General features: G+C 39.1%; 1 protein-coding gene across 2 annotated transcripts in view; it reads right to left on the bottom strand.

Annotated features, from left to right (window-relative positions):
• Positions 1 to 20,773, bottom strand: part of RASGEF1B (RasGEF domain family member 1B) — a 96,968-nt gene that overhangs the window by 66,999 nt on the left and 9,196 nt on the right. For both annotated transcript variants that reach the window (XM_015861798.3, XM_085546696.1), the window contains exon 2: positions 16,761 to 16,814. In XM_015861798.3, the coding sequence (XP_015717284.2) occupies positions 16,761 to 16,814 (54 nt within the window). The remainder of the gene's footprint in view (positions 1 to 16,760; positions 16,815 to 20,773) is intronic.

Genomic DNA, 20,773 nt, shown 5'->3' with positions numbered 1-20,773 from the left:
GTGATGCAGTATTACAATACAAGCTGCAGAACACTTTCACAGCAAGTATACAGTTAGAAATAGGATTTCTGATGTGCATCAGCAATTTCTTTGGCTTTAATTTATCCAGAACAGCAAGTAAGCCTCAGAAATATTTTAGCGTTTTCAAATTCAATTCCCCAGTTTTCTTTGGCAATACAAGCCAACACATTACAGCAACACATTCCAAGTCTTCAGGAAGCAAAGACCTTGCCTCCTTCACCCCACTTTAATGCTTCTTTTCTTGAAGCTTCTTAAGTTGGACTTAAATAATTTGTTAGAGGTACAAGCGTTTGATGACAACAAAGAACTTAAACTTTTCAGCATCAAATATTTGACAGCTAGATTTCATATATTGAATACAAACCTTCAGAAGTTCAATACATTATTCTAAGAATATTTCTGCATTTTGTGTAGGCTATATCAACTAAAATATCGTATATATTATGTATTTACATTGTATGTAACATTCACCAAAGGACAACCCATCTTCACTCTAAAACAGTTTTCAGTTAAGCCTAATTCAGCTGTTATGTTAATACCTTAGCACAAAACCTGAGAACATACTCTCAAAGCAGAGAAAGCTTCAAGGAGCCTGTTTAGACTCATCTCCAGCCCTTTGAGATTTTAGGCATTTCAACTTAGTAAAATATCATTACTGTATTCAGTTTCCCAGAGTTTGGACCCATAGAACATTTTATGCATAGCTGAAGGCCTCCATCTCCCTCTCCATTCTATGCCTTCCTTCATTTAAAAACAGAACTGAGTAAAACAAAAGTTACATGCTAAGTTTCAGGGAGGTAAAAACAGCCCCAGCATCTAAGGTATCAACAATTGCCTTACTTAGTGAATGAAAAGCAAGCTGTGTGCTTTTTTCTAAGTTTCTTTTCTTCTGGACAGTTCAGCCTTAGAAAAATTCAAGTAACTGAATGCCACTTCCAAAATGCAGTGCTGTGTAAGGCAAGACCAAATTACAGGCAACACATTATTGTATAGACCACAAGATAGACTTAGGTATGGCTTAGTGGGCATTGTGGCGACAGATTGATGTTTGGACTTGGTGATCTAAGTTGTCTTTTCCAGCTGGAATTATTCTGTGATGCTATAGAAGAAAGCTCATCTTCAGACCAGGTGCAGACAGTTGCATTGTTTGTGATAGCAAGATTAGTTCTAAACTAGTATATAAATAATAGTTTTCATTGATTGGGAAAAGATCAGAAGTTATTTCTAACCAGACATTTTCCAAAATTTTTTTAAAACCCATGAAATATAGATATGCTTTAATGCATTTTTCAGCTAGTAATCATCTTCACTGATGGAAATTGTGCAACCCTACTTTCACAGATCCAAGAGGAATTGTAGCTAGGGCTCAGTTTAAGCAGCAAAGTCTTGGAACAAGGAGCATCAGGAAAGCATCCCTCTCTTAAAACCTGGGGTGCTGCTGCACAAGAAAAATGCAGCAGTCTTTCCACAGCTGTTCCTTGCAGGGAAACAGGAGGGACAAGAGAAGAAATCAATCACAGCTCCTTCAAAGAAACTTTCAAAGCCTTTTTCAAAGCGTTTTCCAACACAACCCTTTTTCCAGCCTGCTGATTAAAGGTCCCTGATGATACTGTCAAAGGCAAACATCCCATGCTCAGTGACTAGGAGCACATGTAATGCAGTCAACCAGTAAAGCTGGTCCTCCAAAATACGATGTCTGGTACTCTCAAATAGCAGCTCAGACTGATGTTGGAGTCAGCAGTCACCCCTGGTAAAAGTCAAAGGAATCCCTTGGCTCTACATATTACAGTATGCTGAGGAGTATCTAGCATAGTTCTTTCCTCTAAGCGACCTCATATGCTTCTGCAGTCAGTGAGGCTACAGATCACTGTCAGGTAGGAAGCTCTTGAAATCCATATGTCAAGACATTTGAGTTGTAATAAAATGAACTACAGGAGGAATTCACCATGAAAACCACCTTCAAGTGAACCACAGACTCATTAAGGTTGGAAAAGACCTCCAAGATCATGAGGTCCAACCCATCCCTGCTAAAGCATGCCCCTCCATCAGAAGCCAGTTGTAGAATTCCCATTATTTGATAATGAAACACCTGTAGAAAATCTGGATTATGTTACTTGATACCAATAGTGGGGAGAGCTTTTAATATTATAATTAGATAACTTGCTCAACACTTGCAGGAGCATACAACATTTGCCCAAATATCAAGTGTAGTATTATGATAACGATGCCACAGACTTTAAGGGTGTCTAACATTCACCCTGAAAGCAATCTCCCAAATAGGAAGTATTTCATCCATTGAGATGTGTCCACCTTTTTACCTATGGAAAATCAGAAGATGCATTTCCATATTTAAACTCCCAGAGGTGAGCTGACAGTTGGACTAGATGATCTTAGCAGTCTTTTCCAATCTTCATGATTCTACAATTTTATGACCCTGGATCTATATTTGTAGAAATGCCTCCCCCTCCATGCAAGCTCACACTAAAAAAGTTCCACAAAGAACTCCCTCACCACAAAGCGCTTAAAGCTGCTCTCTTGCACCTCCCTCTCCACCTTTGGCTTGGCATCTCTTGTAAGAAAAGAAGACAACATAGCCAACAGTGAGCAAATCAATGAACTGCAGACAGTATTCCACTACCCTTTGCTCTGTCATCAAGACATTTAGCATCTGAAAGTTCTGGACTAGTTTGAATGTTCACAGACTTCCTGTTGATCAAAATATGTTTCTTCTATCAGATATCCCAAGTTGTATTTTCTTCTCACTCCCTACCTCCTGCTTTACACATAAAGAGCCACACCACACCACGAGTACTCTCAATGCTAAATCCGTGCCGCATTTCCAAAGCCTATTTCTTCCTTCTGCCACCCAGAGAACATAAAAATGATTTTCAGAAGTCTTTTAAAATACAAAAATCCCAATGATCACAGAACCTCAGCTCTAAATTTTTCAGGAAACAGGTGGAGAAAGCAAGATTTTAATCATAATGAAAACCAAGTTATATCACAAAGAAGTGTTACAAGAAATTATACAGACTTAAGCATACCTATCACAAAAATGTACTACAGCCAAGCACTTGAGAAGGGCAAAAACAAATAGATGGTATCATAAATCTTTTATTGCCAACATTATAACATAAGAACGTGAACAATATTTCTGAAGTAATTAGTACCTTGTGTATCAGTGAACCAGTAATTATGTCTTTGTTTGAAAAGCTGTTTGGGTGCATATCTTAGTTTATACGACGAAACACCCTGTGCTTTCCCCTCTGATTAAAACTAAGGTTGACATTTTGAGTAAAGGAAATGTGCATGGAAAGACATGCTATTTTTGATATTCAGTGCTGAATCACTGACTAATTGTGAAGTGAAAGGTTACTTGCACCTAGGATGGCTCCAGCTGCTGTTGTTCCTGTACTAGGATAACAAGTGCTCTTCCAAAGACAACATGTTTCGTGCTTATGGGGGTCCACTCCACACAAAAGGAACACTAATAAAAAACACAATGAAACCCTGAGGCAAGCTTCATGGAACAACAGTGGCTAAAAACATAAGCCCCCCTGCTCTTGGTAAAGCCAGAAATAACAAGTTATTTATTGTCTGTAATAAAGTTTTAAAAACAAAATATTCCTCAACATTTTCCAGTGAAGTTGCTATAGACAGTCAATTCCTGATAATCATATGGAGCCTCTCACCTCTATTAATTACCTGCTTATTAAGATCCTTTAACAACTAACGCCTGTTGGAAAAGGCTGATGATCCAATGGACAAGCCTACCTATTACTAATTAAATTGGAACAGTGCATTTGCACAAAAGGCTGCCAGGTGACTTCAGCAAGATAACTAGCTCTCTTCACTTGAGTCATCCCACTGGTTTGTGACCTTTTCCCCACTGCCTCTAAATACACAGCAAAGTGCTAGAACTCACTGCAGTATCTTATCCAGTTGACATCAGAGAAGAGCCTTTGATTTCACATTGGTGGCACCAAAAGCTATGAGACTGACAAGTCACAATGCCTGCACACCCACACATACGGCTATTTATACAGTACACAAGTAATCTTCTACAGAGTGTGCCATTTAATGATTAACCACAACTGACAGTTTCTCATCTTTGGAACATAAGAAGCCACTTCTACATTGAAAGGCTGAAGCTTTTCACAAGAAAGTTAGTACTTCGGGACATAACACCTCACCATAGATTCACTAACTTACTGCAACAACAGAAAAGGGATGAAGAACCAGCCATTCAAATAACACACTGTTGCATCCTTACTCATTATAAAATATACATTAGAAAACCCTGCTAGTGGCTGGCCACCAGCCTATTGTAATCCAATTCACTGTAAGCCTTTAGGCCTAATCTATCAGCCAAGAACCTCAGGCCTACAGCATGACAAAAGGGGAGCTTGTTGCACTTCAGTCTCTAAATCAAGTACTCTGAAGGTCTTACCTGGGGTGCTTAAGATTTGTCTGATGTTATTGCCACCTGTGCAACCCAAGGAGAAAACAGATGCAATGCTCAGATGAAAGCGACACTCCATAATGGAAGGTCATCCTCTCAGCACGGACCATGGTGTGTATGGAGGGCAGGGGAGGGAAAGGAGAAACTGCATACAGTAAACTGTTCCTTGTAGCAAAAACTGGCCACATATAACACTGTGCTGCTGATGCTGCTACAGGAACAACGCCCCTGGCAAGAGCAGAAAGGTGGGTAGAGCATTGCTTTACACAATCAGCCACATTTACTAGAAATAGTAAGTCAGATTGTAGAATTCTTTGACAATATACACAATAGAATTTAAGAGCATTAGTGATACTGTCACATTCCCTTTGCAAACACACACTCAGATCAATATATGTTAATAGTAAAAGAGTAATAACCAATCCTCCAGAAAAAGGGTCCATTATTTAATGTACTGGGGAGACCATATTCACATATATCATGATGCTTGGCCTACTTTGAAAGAGAACATAAATTTAACACTTCAGTAGCATCCAACCTGGAATTTCTTCCCTTGCAAAGCATATCCTATACTTTGCATGTCTATCTGCTTTTGGAAGTGAACTGCAATAGCAGAGGAGCAACTTTCATGGGAAGCTGAAGGGGAAAATAATATTGTTCAAGCACACAAAGACTAGTGTTCACAATGAAACACCAGTACACATCTATATTAGTTGAAGCCAGCTATACCCACTGAGCTAGGGCAGCAGGTGAGGAGAACAAACACAAAGTTCAGGAAAAAGAGGGACCAGATATGTATCCCAGATTTGTAACAAAAGTATGGGAAAGCCAAGTGTTATTATTGATTTAAAAACACTGGAAATTAAGGACTACCAACTCCAATTTTTTTTTTTTTTTAAATCAACAAAGTCCTTTCCCTTCCCCTCCCCCCCCCCCCAAAAAAAAACAACAAACCAAAACAAAACTGGCACAGCTGGTGGGGAAGTGTTAAGGAAGCAAAAATCTTGGAAAGGGGCATTATTTAAACAAGCCCTGGGCTGTCATTATGCCAAACGTCAGCTCTGTTTCCAGTAAATAAAATATAAACAGATATTCAAAACTGCCATATTCCCAAGGAAAACTTGGCAGGCACTTCTATTCTATTGCCCTTGTGGTACTGCTGCCCAAATAAGCTGGCCACCAACCAAGTTATGAGCTGAAACCAGCTGAAACAGCTGAAGCAGTTTCGAGCTAAGCCCAGGCTGACTGCAGATGGGTTGTTTTCTTTGCTCAGAAGTACTTCAGATATGTTTTACTATTTCTTGTAGATCTTAAGACGACTTAAAAAGTAAAGTAGCCAGTAAAACCTCTGTGTCAGCCAAAATATTGGTTAAGATATCCTAATGGCACATTTTCATTAAAGGAATGAAAACGTATCACAACTCATTTGCCATTTAGCAGCCACACAGTGAGATTTTATTTAAGGCAAACCAATCCATTTCCTCTTCCAGAAATGTGGCTGATCTAACAGCACTTTCTTCATAAAGAAAACGCTGCCATAATAAGGGATACAACAATTACCCAAAAGAAGAAAATCCCATACGCTTACATCAAACACAAACAGCAAACTAGCAAAACAGGCTCTTCACATGTGAAACTGAAAGAACAGTAAAAGCAGAAATCCACTGTGATAAATCAATTTCAAGAACTTTTTTTCTAATTGAACACAAGATGGAAGAAAAGGAGACACCATATGAGCACAAATACTAAGCCAAGATGTAGGATACTGCAGAGATTGCACAGAACACCTTCATCCCTCTGTTCCAAATTGTCTTGTGAGGAAAGTCTCAAAGGCTCTCCCCATTTTGAGGAAAAACTCATCGTCTTACTGTGCTTTCTTCACCATAGCCTGCTATCAGATCCCTCCTGCAAACAAAATTCAAGTTATCTGTATTTCTGCCAGGTTCATGCAGAAATAGCTTGCAGTCCTCGTCCTGGAAGTAATCCCACTGTGGGACATTGCCACCTTGTGGGTTCTGCTAGTATGAGATAGGAAGATGAAAAACGAAGAAAATTCTCTAACAGTCAAGGAATAATGTTGAATCCCAACTTGGAAGCTTTTGTTGGTGTTTAAATCAAATAGCATTTCTTTAAGAGGTAAGACACAGACAAGATCAAATAAAAAAGAATAAAAAGATGAAAACTTTCAAGTGGAGCACTCACAAATTCTAAAAAGTGACCCAGGAACTCCACTCCTAGGCCGGCTTCCTAAGCAGAATGCAAGAGTTCTTCTCCTAAAGCACCCAGTTGACACTCAGACCAAGAAGAAAGCTCTCCTAATGCTCTACAATGGTTTTTCTCCCAACAAAGTACTCGCAAGTGTGTGGTTAAGTGGGAAATTCGCAGTTGTTATGGGTAGAGAAGGTAGCTTTTCACTTGCTAATATATAAATACACCGGTTAATTGCAATTCTACACTCCAAGCATCAGCATCATTAACATCTAATTTCACAGTCAAGTAGACTTGCCAAGACAAAAGGGTTCTCCAAAGAAGCTTTAGATTTGTATTTCTTGTCCTGTTAGGATTTCATTCTCCTCAGAGAATTAAGTTACAAACCCTTTAATGAAAGGCACAAGCACTTCAGTGGTCCTTTCCATAAAAGATGACGTTACCCGTACTTACCTTTAGGAAGGGAAGATGTCTAAACATGCTCTAAACTGTGCTCACTTGCTTTAAATAATTTAGCAGAAATGACAAGTGTCATCTCATCAGTTTGCTAACAGCCCCACTCAAGGTCACCAAACATGGTCATTTTAAATGCCAAATGCATTTAATCAAAGCCATTACCCTCAGTGATCACTGGAGCCAAAAACACCGGTTAAGAAAAGCTTAGAACTGAACTTAGAACCGATGAAGTTTTAAGAACGTTAAAAATTAATTTAGACCCACCATTATGGAGCTGTCATTACCTTCAACAGTCCACTAGCAAACACCCTCCAAATGCACAAACCTGAGCAGCAGCTCTGATACAGAAATGACACTGTGCTACCTCAATTTTCTTCTGCAATTAATTTGGACTTCTAAAAACTGTTAGGAAACATTAATGTTGTTTTACAGACTAAAAACAGCAGCTCTATTAGATTAAGGGGAAATCAAAGCTGGAAACAAGTCTCATTCTCTTGCCATTAGATAGCACCAGCACCACTGCCTCAAATCTACAGCCACATCAGGACACTCACCTGCCTCTTGTATACAGAATGAAAAGGAATAAATATTTGCGTGGAAATAATTCTTATTTCTCTACTCTCATAATATTCCCAACTAAAACAACAAGATTATGATCTGAACACACTCTCCCAGTTCTCAAGTTCCAAGTCACAAAAGACAAGCAATGGCCAACAGCATGTTTTTCCCCATATCCGTATGTTCCTTGTCTTGGGACTGACTTCACTGCAGAGAGTCCGAAATTTCTGCTCCTCGGCATTTGCACCAGCAGTGCTATATAACAAAAGAGTCAACAGTACAAGCTGCTCTTTATACAGAGCAGCAGTCCTACACTGAGAAAACTGCCAACAACATTTTGTACAACAGCACCATCTGGATACTCCTACCAGAAACAGGCTTAGCAATGCTGTCGTTAATCTTTCAAGTATGGATGGTTTGTACAGTCATCATAGTGCTAAATACTCAGCATGAGTCGTGTCATTTTCTTTGAGTTCACAAGGTCAAATGATGAGGCAAATCATGGTTTTCTTACAGCTTGAGCATCTCACTGATAAAACAATGAGAACTTGGGATCTTCTCCCTCCCCTTTCAACCATCCAAGGTCCTGTGCCTCTGACACCCTTTGACTCTACCACCCAGTTATTCAAATGATTCGTTGGAAGAAGGCAGGGACCTTCTAATATAGACCTACAATCTACAAGCCTAATTATTTCATCTGTGTCCTCAGATACACCACCTTGACTTTGTTACTGAGCCCATTCCTGGGCCTGGCTTCCCATCTGCTCTTTGGCACAAGTAGGCCTGTAACATCCAGCACAGGGTGACACCATTGGAAGGGAAACACCTCAACTCACAGAACCATCTGCACAATTGTAGCAAAGAGATTTAACTGTGTGATTGAGGAGAGGGTCCCTCAGCAATGCTGTTTTTGCTGCAACACATTGACACTGATCTCAGTCAGCTAGGAGATAAAAGAAAAGCTAAATCACGGCAATTTGTACAGTTGTGGTAATATAACGTACTTACATCAACTTCAGAATTGATGTTTAAACACTTGGCCATAAAAATTTGTATTACAAATCACTGCAGATAACAAAATAAACCCTTGCTGGATCAGGGACATGGCTTAGTGGTCATGGTTGCAATGGGTCAGTGGCTGGACTTGATGATGGTAGAGATCTTTTCCAACTTTAATGAGTCTATAATTTCACAAAAGAAGGCCTATTTTAATTTCTGATTAATAACAAGAATAGTCTATGTTGTCACCACAATAGCAGGTGCATTATTTGTATTCACTCCACTCCCCCTTCCCTCTCCCAGTATATTCAAGGAGACAGCTGATGGGTAGCCAAGGGCTGGCAGTACCAATGAAATATTAACGCAGCCTTGCAGCAGCATCAGTGACAGCTACATCCAGTTTCATACCAGCAGCAGCAGGTTGTGGAGCAGAGAGTCCCACACTGTTCATTTTCTTCAAAGCCTGCCAGGTTTATCTTAAGTTGCAAAGGAAAATTGCAGAAGAAAAGATTAATAAAGCAAGTCTACCATGACAATTTTAGTCTGGAGAGGCCTCCAGCATGTTTAGTATACTAAGGAGGTTCTTTTGAAACAACACGCCCATGTAGTGAACTAAGCTGTAGTCAGGATGGCTAGAGTTATGCAGACACACAGATGGGATGCCTCTGAAGCCAGCTATATGCACAGCAGACTAAAACCTTCTCGCTTTCAGGAGAAACTCTGTATCAGATACTATCCATTGTAAGATCAGTGTAATCTTTTCCAATTAACATTTACAATGAAGCTTTTCCTGCAAGAAGCACAACCATGGATAGATTGTAAGACCACAGAAAACAGGCAAAACATTACAGAGCCCATCCTTTTTAGGTCATTGGTCCCAATTCACAGCAGATTAGAAGGGCACAAAACATTACCATCTGCTCTGTCTCTGACACATTGCATAGAATGAGCTGAGTGATCTTAGTCCAGCTCCCAGTAAATAAGTATTCACAAAGACGCTAGCATTAATTACATACTAACTGCTGTCAAGTCCCACACTGGCAACAAAAGCAAGTGGCACTTACTCCTTCTGGTGGCTGCCTCTCAACGTGGGCTCAAGGCAGACAGGTCACACCAGCAAGCACACACCCGCCTTGTCTAAATTGACAACTACCCTGAAATTCTGGATAAAATTGCCAGTACAAAGTAGTCAGAAAAGTGGTGTGTGCCAGATCATTCATTTCTGTTGCTATATGTATTTCTCATAGAATCATCAAGGTTGGAAAAGACCACTAACATCATGAAGTTCAGCCATCAACCCATTCCCACCACACCCACTAACCACATCCCTCAGTGCCACACCGCGCTTCCACATCTCTTGGAACACAAGATAAAGAACAAGCAGCCAAGAGCCTGGCTCAAGCTTAGTGGAATTTGACAGCTGAAGATGGCAGACAGCGGATGAACAGGGAAAATTCACGCTGCAGTAAGAAGAATGAATAATGGTGGTATTTTAATGTTGCAAGTGGAAAGACAACCAGGATATCTGGAATGCAGAGGAAGAAAATACATTTAGCCCTGATTATTAGGTACCACTGCAACAAGTAATGACCAAAATCTTAATAGAGAACTCCAAACTGCAAGCAAGTTAAAATACATATTTCTTAGCTCATATGGTCAGTAAAAGTCTGTGGTTTCTTAAAAATACATAGGATATTCCATCACTCAATCAGTAGATAACAAACTTCCATCAGCAGAATATACAAAAGCCTATTTCTTGTAACTGATAGTTGTGATGTGAACATCCAGAAGTTACACACAAGTGAAGCATCGCTGACAATCAAACAAAACAAACAGATGAGAAGCAGATAGCCTCATTCTAAACTATAATTATCAGTGACATGGTGAATAGCATCTTTTTATGCCATTCCAAGGCAAAAGACAATTACTAAGACAGTTTGTCCTAGAGTTTAACTAGCACCATGCAAAAGGAAAATAAAGCAGAGCTAGGAAAATGTCATCCAAGCACCATGGGGGAAAAACAAAAACAGAAAAAAACCCATAAAAAAAACTGCCCTAGGCCCATTCATGATGAGTGCCGGAGGATTGAAAGGGAACTCAATTGGAAGGATAACATAGAAGTACTTAAATGGAAGCAGACACTCATCTCTGCAGTAGACTGTATAGCACTAAATTCAGAAATAATCTGGAATTTAAGCAACTGACTGACTCTAATTTAGCTATTTCACATTTAAACACTGATTCTTTAATCTCTACACCTTAACTGGGTACCAAACAGTGAGTCTATGCCCAAAACCATTTTTTCAAGCTGCATATGCAACATGACTCTTTGGGCTAAAATACAGTTTCTTTCATAAAAAAAAAAAAAGAAACAGAAAACAACATTTCTTCACTTAGAGTGAATTATGGCCTAAGCTATTCCCTGTTTGAAAGACAGAATGGCTGCTTGCTGCCTCTAGCATTTATTCTAGCTTTCACATTGCCTTATACGTGATTTAAAGCTTTGACACAATTTAACCACACAACAATTTGTGGAACATTTCTTGGACACTATGCTATATCAGAATAACTATATCATTTGTTGAAGTTAACAACCCAATAGACAAGATAGCATAATTTTTCCATGCTCCATCCACCTTTAACCCCTCCCTCAACAAAAACCGTTCCTCAAGTGTTGATTTCAGCAGCTCATTTGGTTAGCACTCCCCTCAGCTGCTTTGGTGTTACACATCTGAATCAAGCTTACCACTTCAACACAGGTCAGCTGCTGCTGGACTGTATGTATGCAGCTTGCTGCTTCAAGTCCTGAGCATGGTCAGCAGGCAGTGGACAGACATTATACTTAAACTAAAAACACTTGAATTTTTTTAATCAGTCTGAACAACCTTCCCATCCTCACCCACAAAAACAAACAAATAAAAAAATAAAGTTAATTTCAATTTCATTACAGTAATGCATGTATTACCAATACTGCCAATTGAGATTACTTCTAGAAACAAGGAATCAGACTCTTCTGGGGCACTGAGTGACACAGTTAGCAGGTATGATTGGGTCGACAGTTGGACTAGATGACCTTAGTGGCCATCACATAGATCCTCATCTGAGAAGTCATTAACTTTGATCATTTGTTCATTAGACCCATTGAGTTATACAGAGCCCTTGTGAATATTAGCTTAATTAATCCTCCCTTCAGTGGCTGACCCTTATATGAGCCCAGGGTGGATCCACTCTGGGTCCAATCCTATCTGGTCATACAGGGGGCACAGGTGCAATTTGCCCATACTTCCTAGGCCAGCCACACCCCTTCATGAGGTGCTCCATCACCAGTTCAAGCCATGACCTAACAGCTTCCCTACAAAGGGTATCAGTACACTTTGGTAAGAGACTAAGGATGACAAAGGGAAGTTTAGACAATTTATTGTCTGACATATTTAGCTAAATATAAATGGTTTACCATGAGTACTAAGACCTTGGGCTACTAGCCAGCACATAATAAAATATGAACAGAAAAACCAGGGAATTACAACACAACTCCTCTAACCAGCAAAAGCTTCACTAACTACTGTTCTGGGGAAGTTCCAACTGAAGGCTTCACCCAGATCTTCTACAAGTCTTTCCAGCACTCATACACATGACAACCATCAAACTAGCCACAGGGAAGAAGCAGAGCTGCAAGCATTTACACCCCATGGAACTGTGGAACCAGCTTGGCCAACACTGCGTGCATCTCTCTAAGCTGTATTTGTTTTGAGAGCATTCATCTTAATTAATTAATTAATTCTTAACACAATGTCCAGTGTGCTCAAGTAGGATCAAGTCCTACCTGTGCTGGTGGGTCCCTCCTCTCTTCTGGCCCACTGCAAGAATACTCAGCTCTCATCCGTATCTCGACCAAAAGGCAGCTAAGAACCAAGCCCTGCCTTTTGCACAGCAGTACATGTCTGGCACACTGGACTCAAGTTTCCATTTGGAATACGCTACAGGAAGGCCCAAATGCAGAGCACAGAGGGTTAAGTTCAAAAGAAGAATTTCAATCCCAAAGGAATTTTAAGCTCTCTCATGAAAACAGTGTTGACAAAGGGTGATTATTAAAGAACTCAAGTCACAAGAATAGGAAACAAAAGGTTTCCCTCTGCATGTTTTCAAAACATGCAAGACTGAATTAAATGATAATTACAGCCTCATGGCAGAAAATAAGCCTCTGCAGCATGTACCAGAACCTTCTAAAAAGAACAAGCTAAGGGCTGAATGTTGTGCAGCACTCCTGCTGTAGGAAATGTTTAGATGCATGATTTTGCTCAAAGTCTGAACATTTTCTTAAATGAGGGACATTTTCCAATTTTCTTAGTCATAATGAAATCAAATATGTATTCTGGAGACGATAAGAAGTCCAAAACAACTCAGAATTATGAATGGCTTTACCCTACAATATGGCTGTCATTAAAAAACAAGATTTTTACCACACAAGGTAGATAATCTCTAGTAACGTTTAATTGTACTATTTTTTCTTTTTTAATCTAAGGCTGGGAATTTTTGCATTTTTACTCAAGTCAAAGATGGTCCTTTTCATTAAACTATTTTATATTGTTATCACAAAAAACTGTACAAAGTCTGAAAATACGTTACACATTAGGAAACTGTAGCAGCTTCAAGACTACATGTAAGGATACGGACGATACCTCCTGGCTACACTGATATCAAAGGAAAATGAAGATCATCTGTAATCATGTTATAACATGAATTTCACTGGTCATCAACAGTAGTAGAAATTAGCCTCACTGGTGTTATTAAAATTGAAGATAACAGGTCAAAGCAAAAGTGAAAACTAGATTCATGGAAATAAGAATTGATAGTACGTCCCTTCTCCTTGGTACCCCCAGGAAATAATGATATTCACTATAATACAGTTCATTGCAGACAGACCTCTGGGGTTTTTGTTTACTGAACTGCAGAGCACTAAGATGAACCTCTGCAATGCAAGGTTCACAAACACAGAAGCAATCATGACATTAAATATGGGTGTAAGCAACACAAGTGCACATCAGGGGAGATAAACCACTTAAGTTCCTTAGTGGTACTCAATCAATGCTTTCTGGCTATCATCCCAAGCCAACCTGCATGTGTTGGTGCTGTGTCTCTATACACTGTCAAAAAAAAAAAAAAAAGATCACTTCTTTCAAATAAGGAGCAAAGTGAATGTATTCTTGACCTTTGCTGCTTCCACTGGAAATATGCTATAGCAAAAATATGCACATGACATGACCATATTAGAACTTCTACTTAATTTTTGGTCCTAAAAATGCTAATACAAATTCATACCTTTCCCACATCCACTTTCCCTACCTTCTTTATTCTGACATTAACTTGCCTTTCATAACCACCTCTACCAAACTTGGGCTTGAAAACCAGCTTCTATTCAGACCGAATATGCCTGCCAATTTACACTTCCCACTCCACCAGTGTCTATACATAAAATAAGAACGTATTGGAAGGGTAAAAGATGAGAGGAATTTTACATAGCATACTCAGAATGCACTGCTAAGTTTTACCTAGCAAAATTAACCAAATTTGTATGCCTCTCCATAAAATAGAAGGCTTTATACCAGCACATCCCTTTCTCTTTTTTGCTTCTGAGCATTTTCCTGAGAGAGAACTCTGGTTGGAAGCAAAGGGCTGAAAACAGCTGTGAAAAAAATTTAAGTGCAACAAGAGGACACACTGCCTCCAGCATTCATTCACAGCCTTTGAATTCACGTTCTAAAGAGAATAAGCTGCATTTACACAACTACATTTTGCCCCATTAAAGCGAGACCCCAAGCTTGAGGCTTTTCTAACGCAGGTAGTAGTACCTGACAAAGCTTTTGGGCTTACTGATTTGCTAGTGAGATACTCCAGCTTTTTAGTCATCCCCTAATTGCACTTAAGCTTTCTGGATACAAAATGTCCAGTTCAGGCCTGTGTTTCTACTGCCTTTGGGTCCCATGACTCATGGTTTCATAACAGCTTCCATTCACATTCAAATAACGTATTACAAAGGTGATCTGAAATTAAGATAGTCAGCAGCAGCAGAAAATTACTGTTTGGAAACTTCCCAAAGTAACTTTCCAATGTATGCACCAAAACAGTACAAGACTTTTTACATCCTAAGCCACAGCTAAGATACTAACCTTCATAAATGCCCTTCCTGAGCTGGACACCTCTACCTCAGTTCAACAATAAATGGATAATAGGATATGAGCATCTTACATGTTGAACATGTATCACAGTGGTAGAACAAACCAGTTGGTTTTACATCAGTAAACTAATAATATTGCTTTAACAATTTCAAAAGAGCATCTAGCAAGCTATCACCAATTCAGAAATCTATTTTGTCAACTTTAACTCAAGTATACAAGCAGGGATTGTATGCAACATGAACAGTTCAGGCATTCAGCTGACAAGGACTTAATTTTACCTCAATTCAGAAAGTGTTAAACACGCTCAGTTCTGGCCTTACCTAACTTGGAAATAATTTATTACAAAGGTTGTAAGTAATACAACCCTCTAAATTTAGTAGATGAAGGCTTGAATGAATTCTTTGTTTTTTGTTTTCGTAATCAGACCATCAGTGACTTGAGCCCTGAGATACTGCTCATTAGAGGCGTATGAGCACTGAAAAACCACTTAATTCTGAAATTACTTTTTGAGTATCTACACCCAATCTTAACTGGAAAATTGAAAATCATGATGATGCATCTGAAATAAACATTGACTCGATGCTTTTTAGCCTTTTTGAGCAGACTAGCTTCTCACTCTTAAATTGTTCAGACAAGTTTGTTCAAGATAGATTAAACGTACTGAAAAATAAGATAAATTACATTAAAGCCCCATTTCCCACTTTCAGCTGTCAATAGTACTGTGCTGTGACCTTCACAATACCCAGATTTACCCTCACAAGTCTAGTTCTCACAAGTCTGCTGAGTGAAAGTATGTAATTCTCTTCTTTTTTTTCTTCCCATATTTGAAAACAAACCTGCAAAAGAAATTATTTCCACGTGCATGTCTACCACCTTTCACTGCTTCAAATACTAGGAACATTGGCTGCTTTTTACCCAAGCTACATGACATAACCAAAGGGTTATCTCCAGTGAATTACTTGGTTTTACTTCACTTCAAACAGTAAAGGTAACATATACCATTGTTCTAAATAAATATATGTAAGGTGGGGAAGATCATGAGCTGTCTTTACAGTCTCTTCAGTTACTTTTCCTTCTGGCCATTATTACTGTGCACGGTCATTGTGATTCAAAAGTTCCTTACCATTAAGAAATGTAATAAAACTTAAGTTCACGTAATTGGAAAACTGCTAATTTACTGAAAGGCTGAGCAAGATAAGAAAGCAGAACATAATTATCCCTATTAGTAGGTAACTACCAGGTACCTTATCTGATGTTTCTATAAGAAAATAGATTTAATACATTTAGATTGCTTTCTTGCAAAAAAGGTCCCTAAAGCTGAAATTACTAACTCAAGCAGGAAGAAGGCAGAGTAGACAATCCTTACATACAGACACACATGTATACGTAGATTCCTGTGACGTGCATCATGCCCACATCACATCAAAAACACTGCTGGGGATCTTTCCCTCTCTTCTGCTCTTACAAGTAACTTCTATGCATGTTTAAAACATATAACCTATCTAACATATTAGGCCCACACATTAAGTCCGAAGTTCATAAGCTCTAGTTGTCTCTACCTTTGTAACAATAACCTTATTTGATGAGCATACAGGCTGAGTGGAAATGAATTTGCAAGCTTCTGCACAACTTGTGAGCAAGGAAACCTTGTTTGCAAGCCTCTGCATAAATGGTTTTACTTGCAAGTACATTTCAAGCTTCTTTTATCTCAGTGCCTATCGCAAACCACAACCAAATATTACACAGGTGGATTCCACTCCATATCACTAACCAACCATGATCGTGTTTTCCTCTTTTACTACTAGAGAACAACCAGCAAATTGGTGCCACTATTTTCTTGACACATTTGAAAAAGATGAACACAAAGAAGGACAGCTTACCTGTTTGTGGGCAGGTAAGGGATTTGCATGGGCCGATGTCCTGAAACGCACTGTCTGCAAAATAAAGAGACAGAAGATTCATCAGTCTAGGCTAATACAGTCATCTATGTTGGAAAACCTTTCAATTGTCAGAACATCTCTAAACATTAAAACAAGCAACTGCTGTAAAATAAAACATTTTGCCTTGGAATCACGATATGCATGCTGCTTTTAAGCTCTTCATTATCTCAGCTAGATATGGACTAAAAGTATTTTTCTAGGTTTATATTGCATAACCTATACCCTTAAACAAATGTTGAGGGCCACTTTTTACATGGGTAGGTCATGATAGGATTGTGAGACCCTGACACAGTCTGCCCAGAGAATCTGTGGATGTCCCAATCCTGAAGGCCAGGTTAGACAGGTCTTTGAGCAACCTGAGCTGGTGAGTGGCATCCCTGCCCATGGTAGGTGGGTTCAAATGAGGTGATCTTTAAAAGGCTCCTTCTAAATCAAACTATTTCACAATTCTATCAATAGTTGGTAGTGAAAGAATGCCACTTGGAAAAGAGGTGGACAAAGCTTAATTACTGATTTATTTCATATTGACTCTATGAAAACGCCCCCCAGATTTTGCTGATGCTTTACACACTGACACCAAAATGTCACATTCCCATGAAAAAAAAGGTAAGAAGGGGCACTTAGTCAAAGGCAAGAGTAAGAGAAACACATGACAAACACCAACAACTGGCAGCCTGTAACAGGTAAGGTGTTCTAGGCAGAGATGCCTTTTAGAGCACAGCACCTCTGACACTTGTGATTGAATTGTCAAAAGCTGGAGACAGCTGCAAACTAAGTCCTATTATCAGTTCACTCGCTTGCAGAGGGGCCATTAAGTTCCAGGAAGCCATCAGTACTTTTGACACAAAATTAACATGTAGTGATTAAGGGCTTCATTTTATCTCCTTTTCAGATTATGAAGCACTGCTGCACAACACAACAAGAAGAGGAAGCTCTCTGCTATCTTAGCACAACGCATAAAATTTCTTGCCCTCTCTTTCACTTATCAGCTTGGGCTTGTACATAGCAACACTTTCAAGCAACATTCAAATCTTTTAAATATAATGTTATATTAATAATGAACAGAGCTGACAGAAATATATTGCGCTTTCCCATAATCATTAACCCTACTCAAGTCACACATCATTTTTATCTCCAGACCAAATGCAAGGCATATCTAAGAGCTCACATAATAAAAGCATCTTTGCTAGTGACACGACCTATAAACTTATGAGTTCAAGGCAAGATTAGCCACTGAAACTGATTTGAACTATTAAAAAGTGTCCAACGTTTGCACTCTTCAAGCAACCTTTTTCATGGAGATGTTAGACATGGGGCAACTACTCGTTTGCAGAACATCATGTGCCTGAACACTGGTCAGCATGAAAAAGGAGAATTCTTATTGCTTGTTCACAGTAGAGTTTCACCCATGCTAGAAGTAACACTTGACTTGAATGATCATCTGCCACTGAAGCTGAATCCTCCCTGTGTGAGCAAGGTTTCAACTTGTTTAACTTAGCCAACATAGACACTGGGTAATTCACACCAACTTATCTATAACTAACAGGAAAAAAATCATTAATCTTTCCACTATTGTTGCAGTTATCTTTGATTTCAGTCTGGCTCCTCTGTTCCTACAGTTCTTGGATCCCACTATATCTGTCAGTCCAAAGCTCTAACAGACTACAGGATTTCAAAATAACAATTACATAGCAAGAACAAATACTACTAATAAGTTTAAGACATTTCAAGTGCAGAATAGTAATTGCATGAAAACAGCTATGCACCAAGTATGAAGTTTTAAATTGCTGACAAGTTCCAGCATGGCACTTAACAACAGGGAACGTGAAGCAATGGAATTCTCTTCAATGGCCACAGAGCTCATCACCAGTAGTTGGGCTGCCCAGCTATAAAGCAGTGTCTTACTCTGAGACATTCGTAAAACTCACAGATCAGTTCTTGTTCCACTCTGTATTTTCAGAGTTAGCAATTAAGAAAAACAGCATAAAATTAGGAGGAAAAGCCAACAAGTACCACCCTGTAGCCACTGAAAAGAGAAACACATGAATTCAGTGTTATTTTTAGACTTCAGCTTCTGGCAAAGAAAACTTTGGGGGGGGGGGGGCTATACCCCCATTAATGAATACTTCACCCTCCCAAGTAAAATGACAGAAAGTACTGAAGTAACATCTTCAGAGAAATTTTCACTTTGATAGAGTTATTACTTGAAAAACACACTGAAATATGGAAGGGACAAAAAGCAAAATGGATACTGAGTTATCTTAGCTATGCACATCTCAGTATTAATTGTCAATATAATGAAATTTCAGTTCACCTCACTTCCAAGTTTTTTCCAGTAGGGTCTCTTTAGCCCTCATCCTGTCTCTTTATCAGATAATCCTGTGACCAGTAAGCCCAGAACTGGGCTTGTATACAATTAAGGCACACAGTCTGCATTAAATGTGTATTACAGGCTGAGGAAATGGCCTTCTCCATTTCAGCCTCGGAAGTCCATTGACTGAATATTTCAGAACAACAGTTGACAACTGCTCCGCAAAATATTTACCAGTAGGCATCATGCAAAGAGTCTAAGCTCCAAGAACACCAAATATACTCCAGATTTCTTCAAAAGGTGCACAAAGATAAGGCTTGGGAAAGGGCTTTGTGATGAAACATTGCCTTTGATGCATTCATCCAGAGACACAAAGCAAAAACTAGCAGCAAGTCTATTCACAGCAGAATACCTTATTAAAACTCACAAATTAAGATCCATCTCATTAGAAGAATTACAGCTTTCATCAGAACACTACCCTTTTCAGGAAGTTGTTCACTTAATTGAAGACACAGCCAGATTAACATACTTAAGGGAAACCATTTAAATACTCCAAGTCTCCACACAAGCATTATTTCAGAAGGCATGTCTGAATCACGCACATTTGAAAGGGATCTCGCCTTTTAATTGATAGTATGTACAATATTTAAACAAATGAATTGGATGGCGTTTCTCATCAATATGGATACAATGTCCTTTGTTTGGAAAAAAAAAAATCCCCACTTTCAGCCAAGCAGTGCCCATATGGATTTATTTAGAAGTTCCATCTAGCAGTAGAGACAACAGGCTGGAAGGATAAATTGTTTTTTACAAGTACAAGCTAGCTGGTACCTTCTTTCCCTTTATTTCCCTAAACATTCTTGTGTTTAGAATGTACCAGAAATTCATAGGATGCCTGACAGCTTCTCACAACAAAAGGGTAAAAAATATGTTTAGCTTAACTCAAGTTCAGTGACCCAACCCTAGGCACCCTGACCCTGAAAGCATTAAAATGATAGGTTGTTTTTTTTTTTTTTACCTGAAACCAAGAGTATAGGGACTGTTATTCTGAGGATGCAATTCACTTCTACAGTTTCCCCACCTTCAAATATCCCATACTTCCACTTGCTAATTCACTGCATATTTTTGCCTATAAACAGTGCACAGTATAGTAAAAACCAGCAAGCGTCAGGGCTTGGAATTGAGCTAAGGTAGTAAAGTTAGTGGGTGAAGAAAACCCAGAATTCGCAGAAATTTTAAAGAAAAAAAAACCAAAAAAAACCAGCAAATGGTGGTAGGGAAAGCATTGTGAAATATAAGTAAAAAAACTAATCAGAATGAAAATAGTAGGCCTCGTAATAATTCCAGTTCCACCATGCCCTCCCTCTCCTGACAGACTGCTAGCACTGCCTGTGGGTGACTCCAGCTGTTCTCTTGTCCCTGGCACACTGATCCAAGACAATCTCTGCACTTGTACATGATTCCTCAATACCCTGAAGTGAAAGTATTAGAGGGAGTGACAGCCTTTTAACCTCAGCTTTGCATTAGATCCCTCAAAGCTTTTAGTTTCACAATTACCTACAAATGTACAATTACCAAAGGACACCTCATGCGCCCTTCTGGCAATTTTCAGTTATTAAGGAAGGAAAAAATACATTAATAT

Source organism: Coturnix japonica, chromosome 4 (genome assembly GCF_054131305.1).
Source record: "Coturnix japonica strain WE chromosome 4, WE-NBRP24, whole genome shotgun sequence".
Lineage (NCBI taxonomy): Eukaryota > Metazoa > Chordata > Aves > Galliformes > Phasianidae > Coturnix > Coturnix japonica.
Note: the sequence above shows the minus strand (reverse complement) of the source record. Positions and strands in the feature narration are given on the sequence as shown.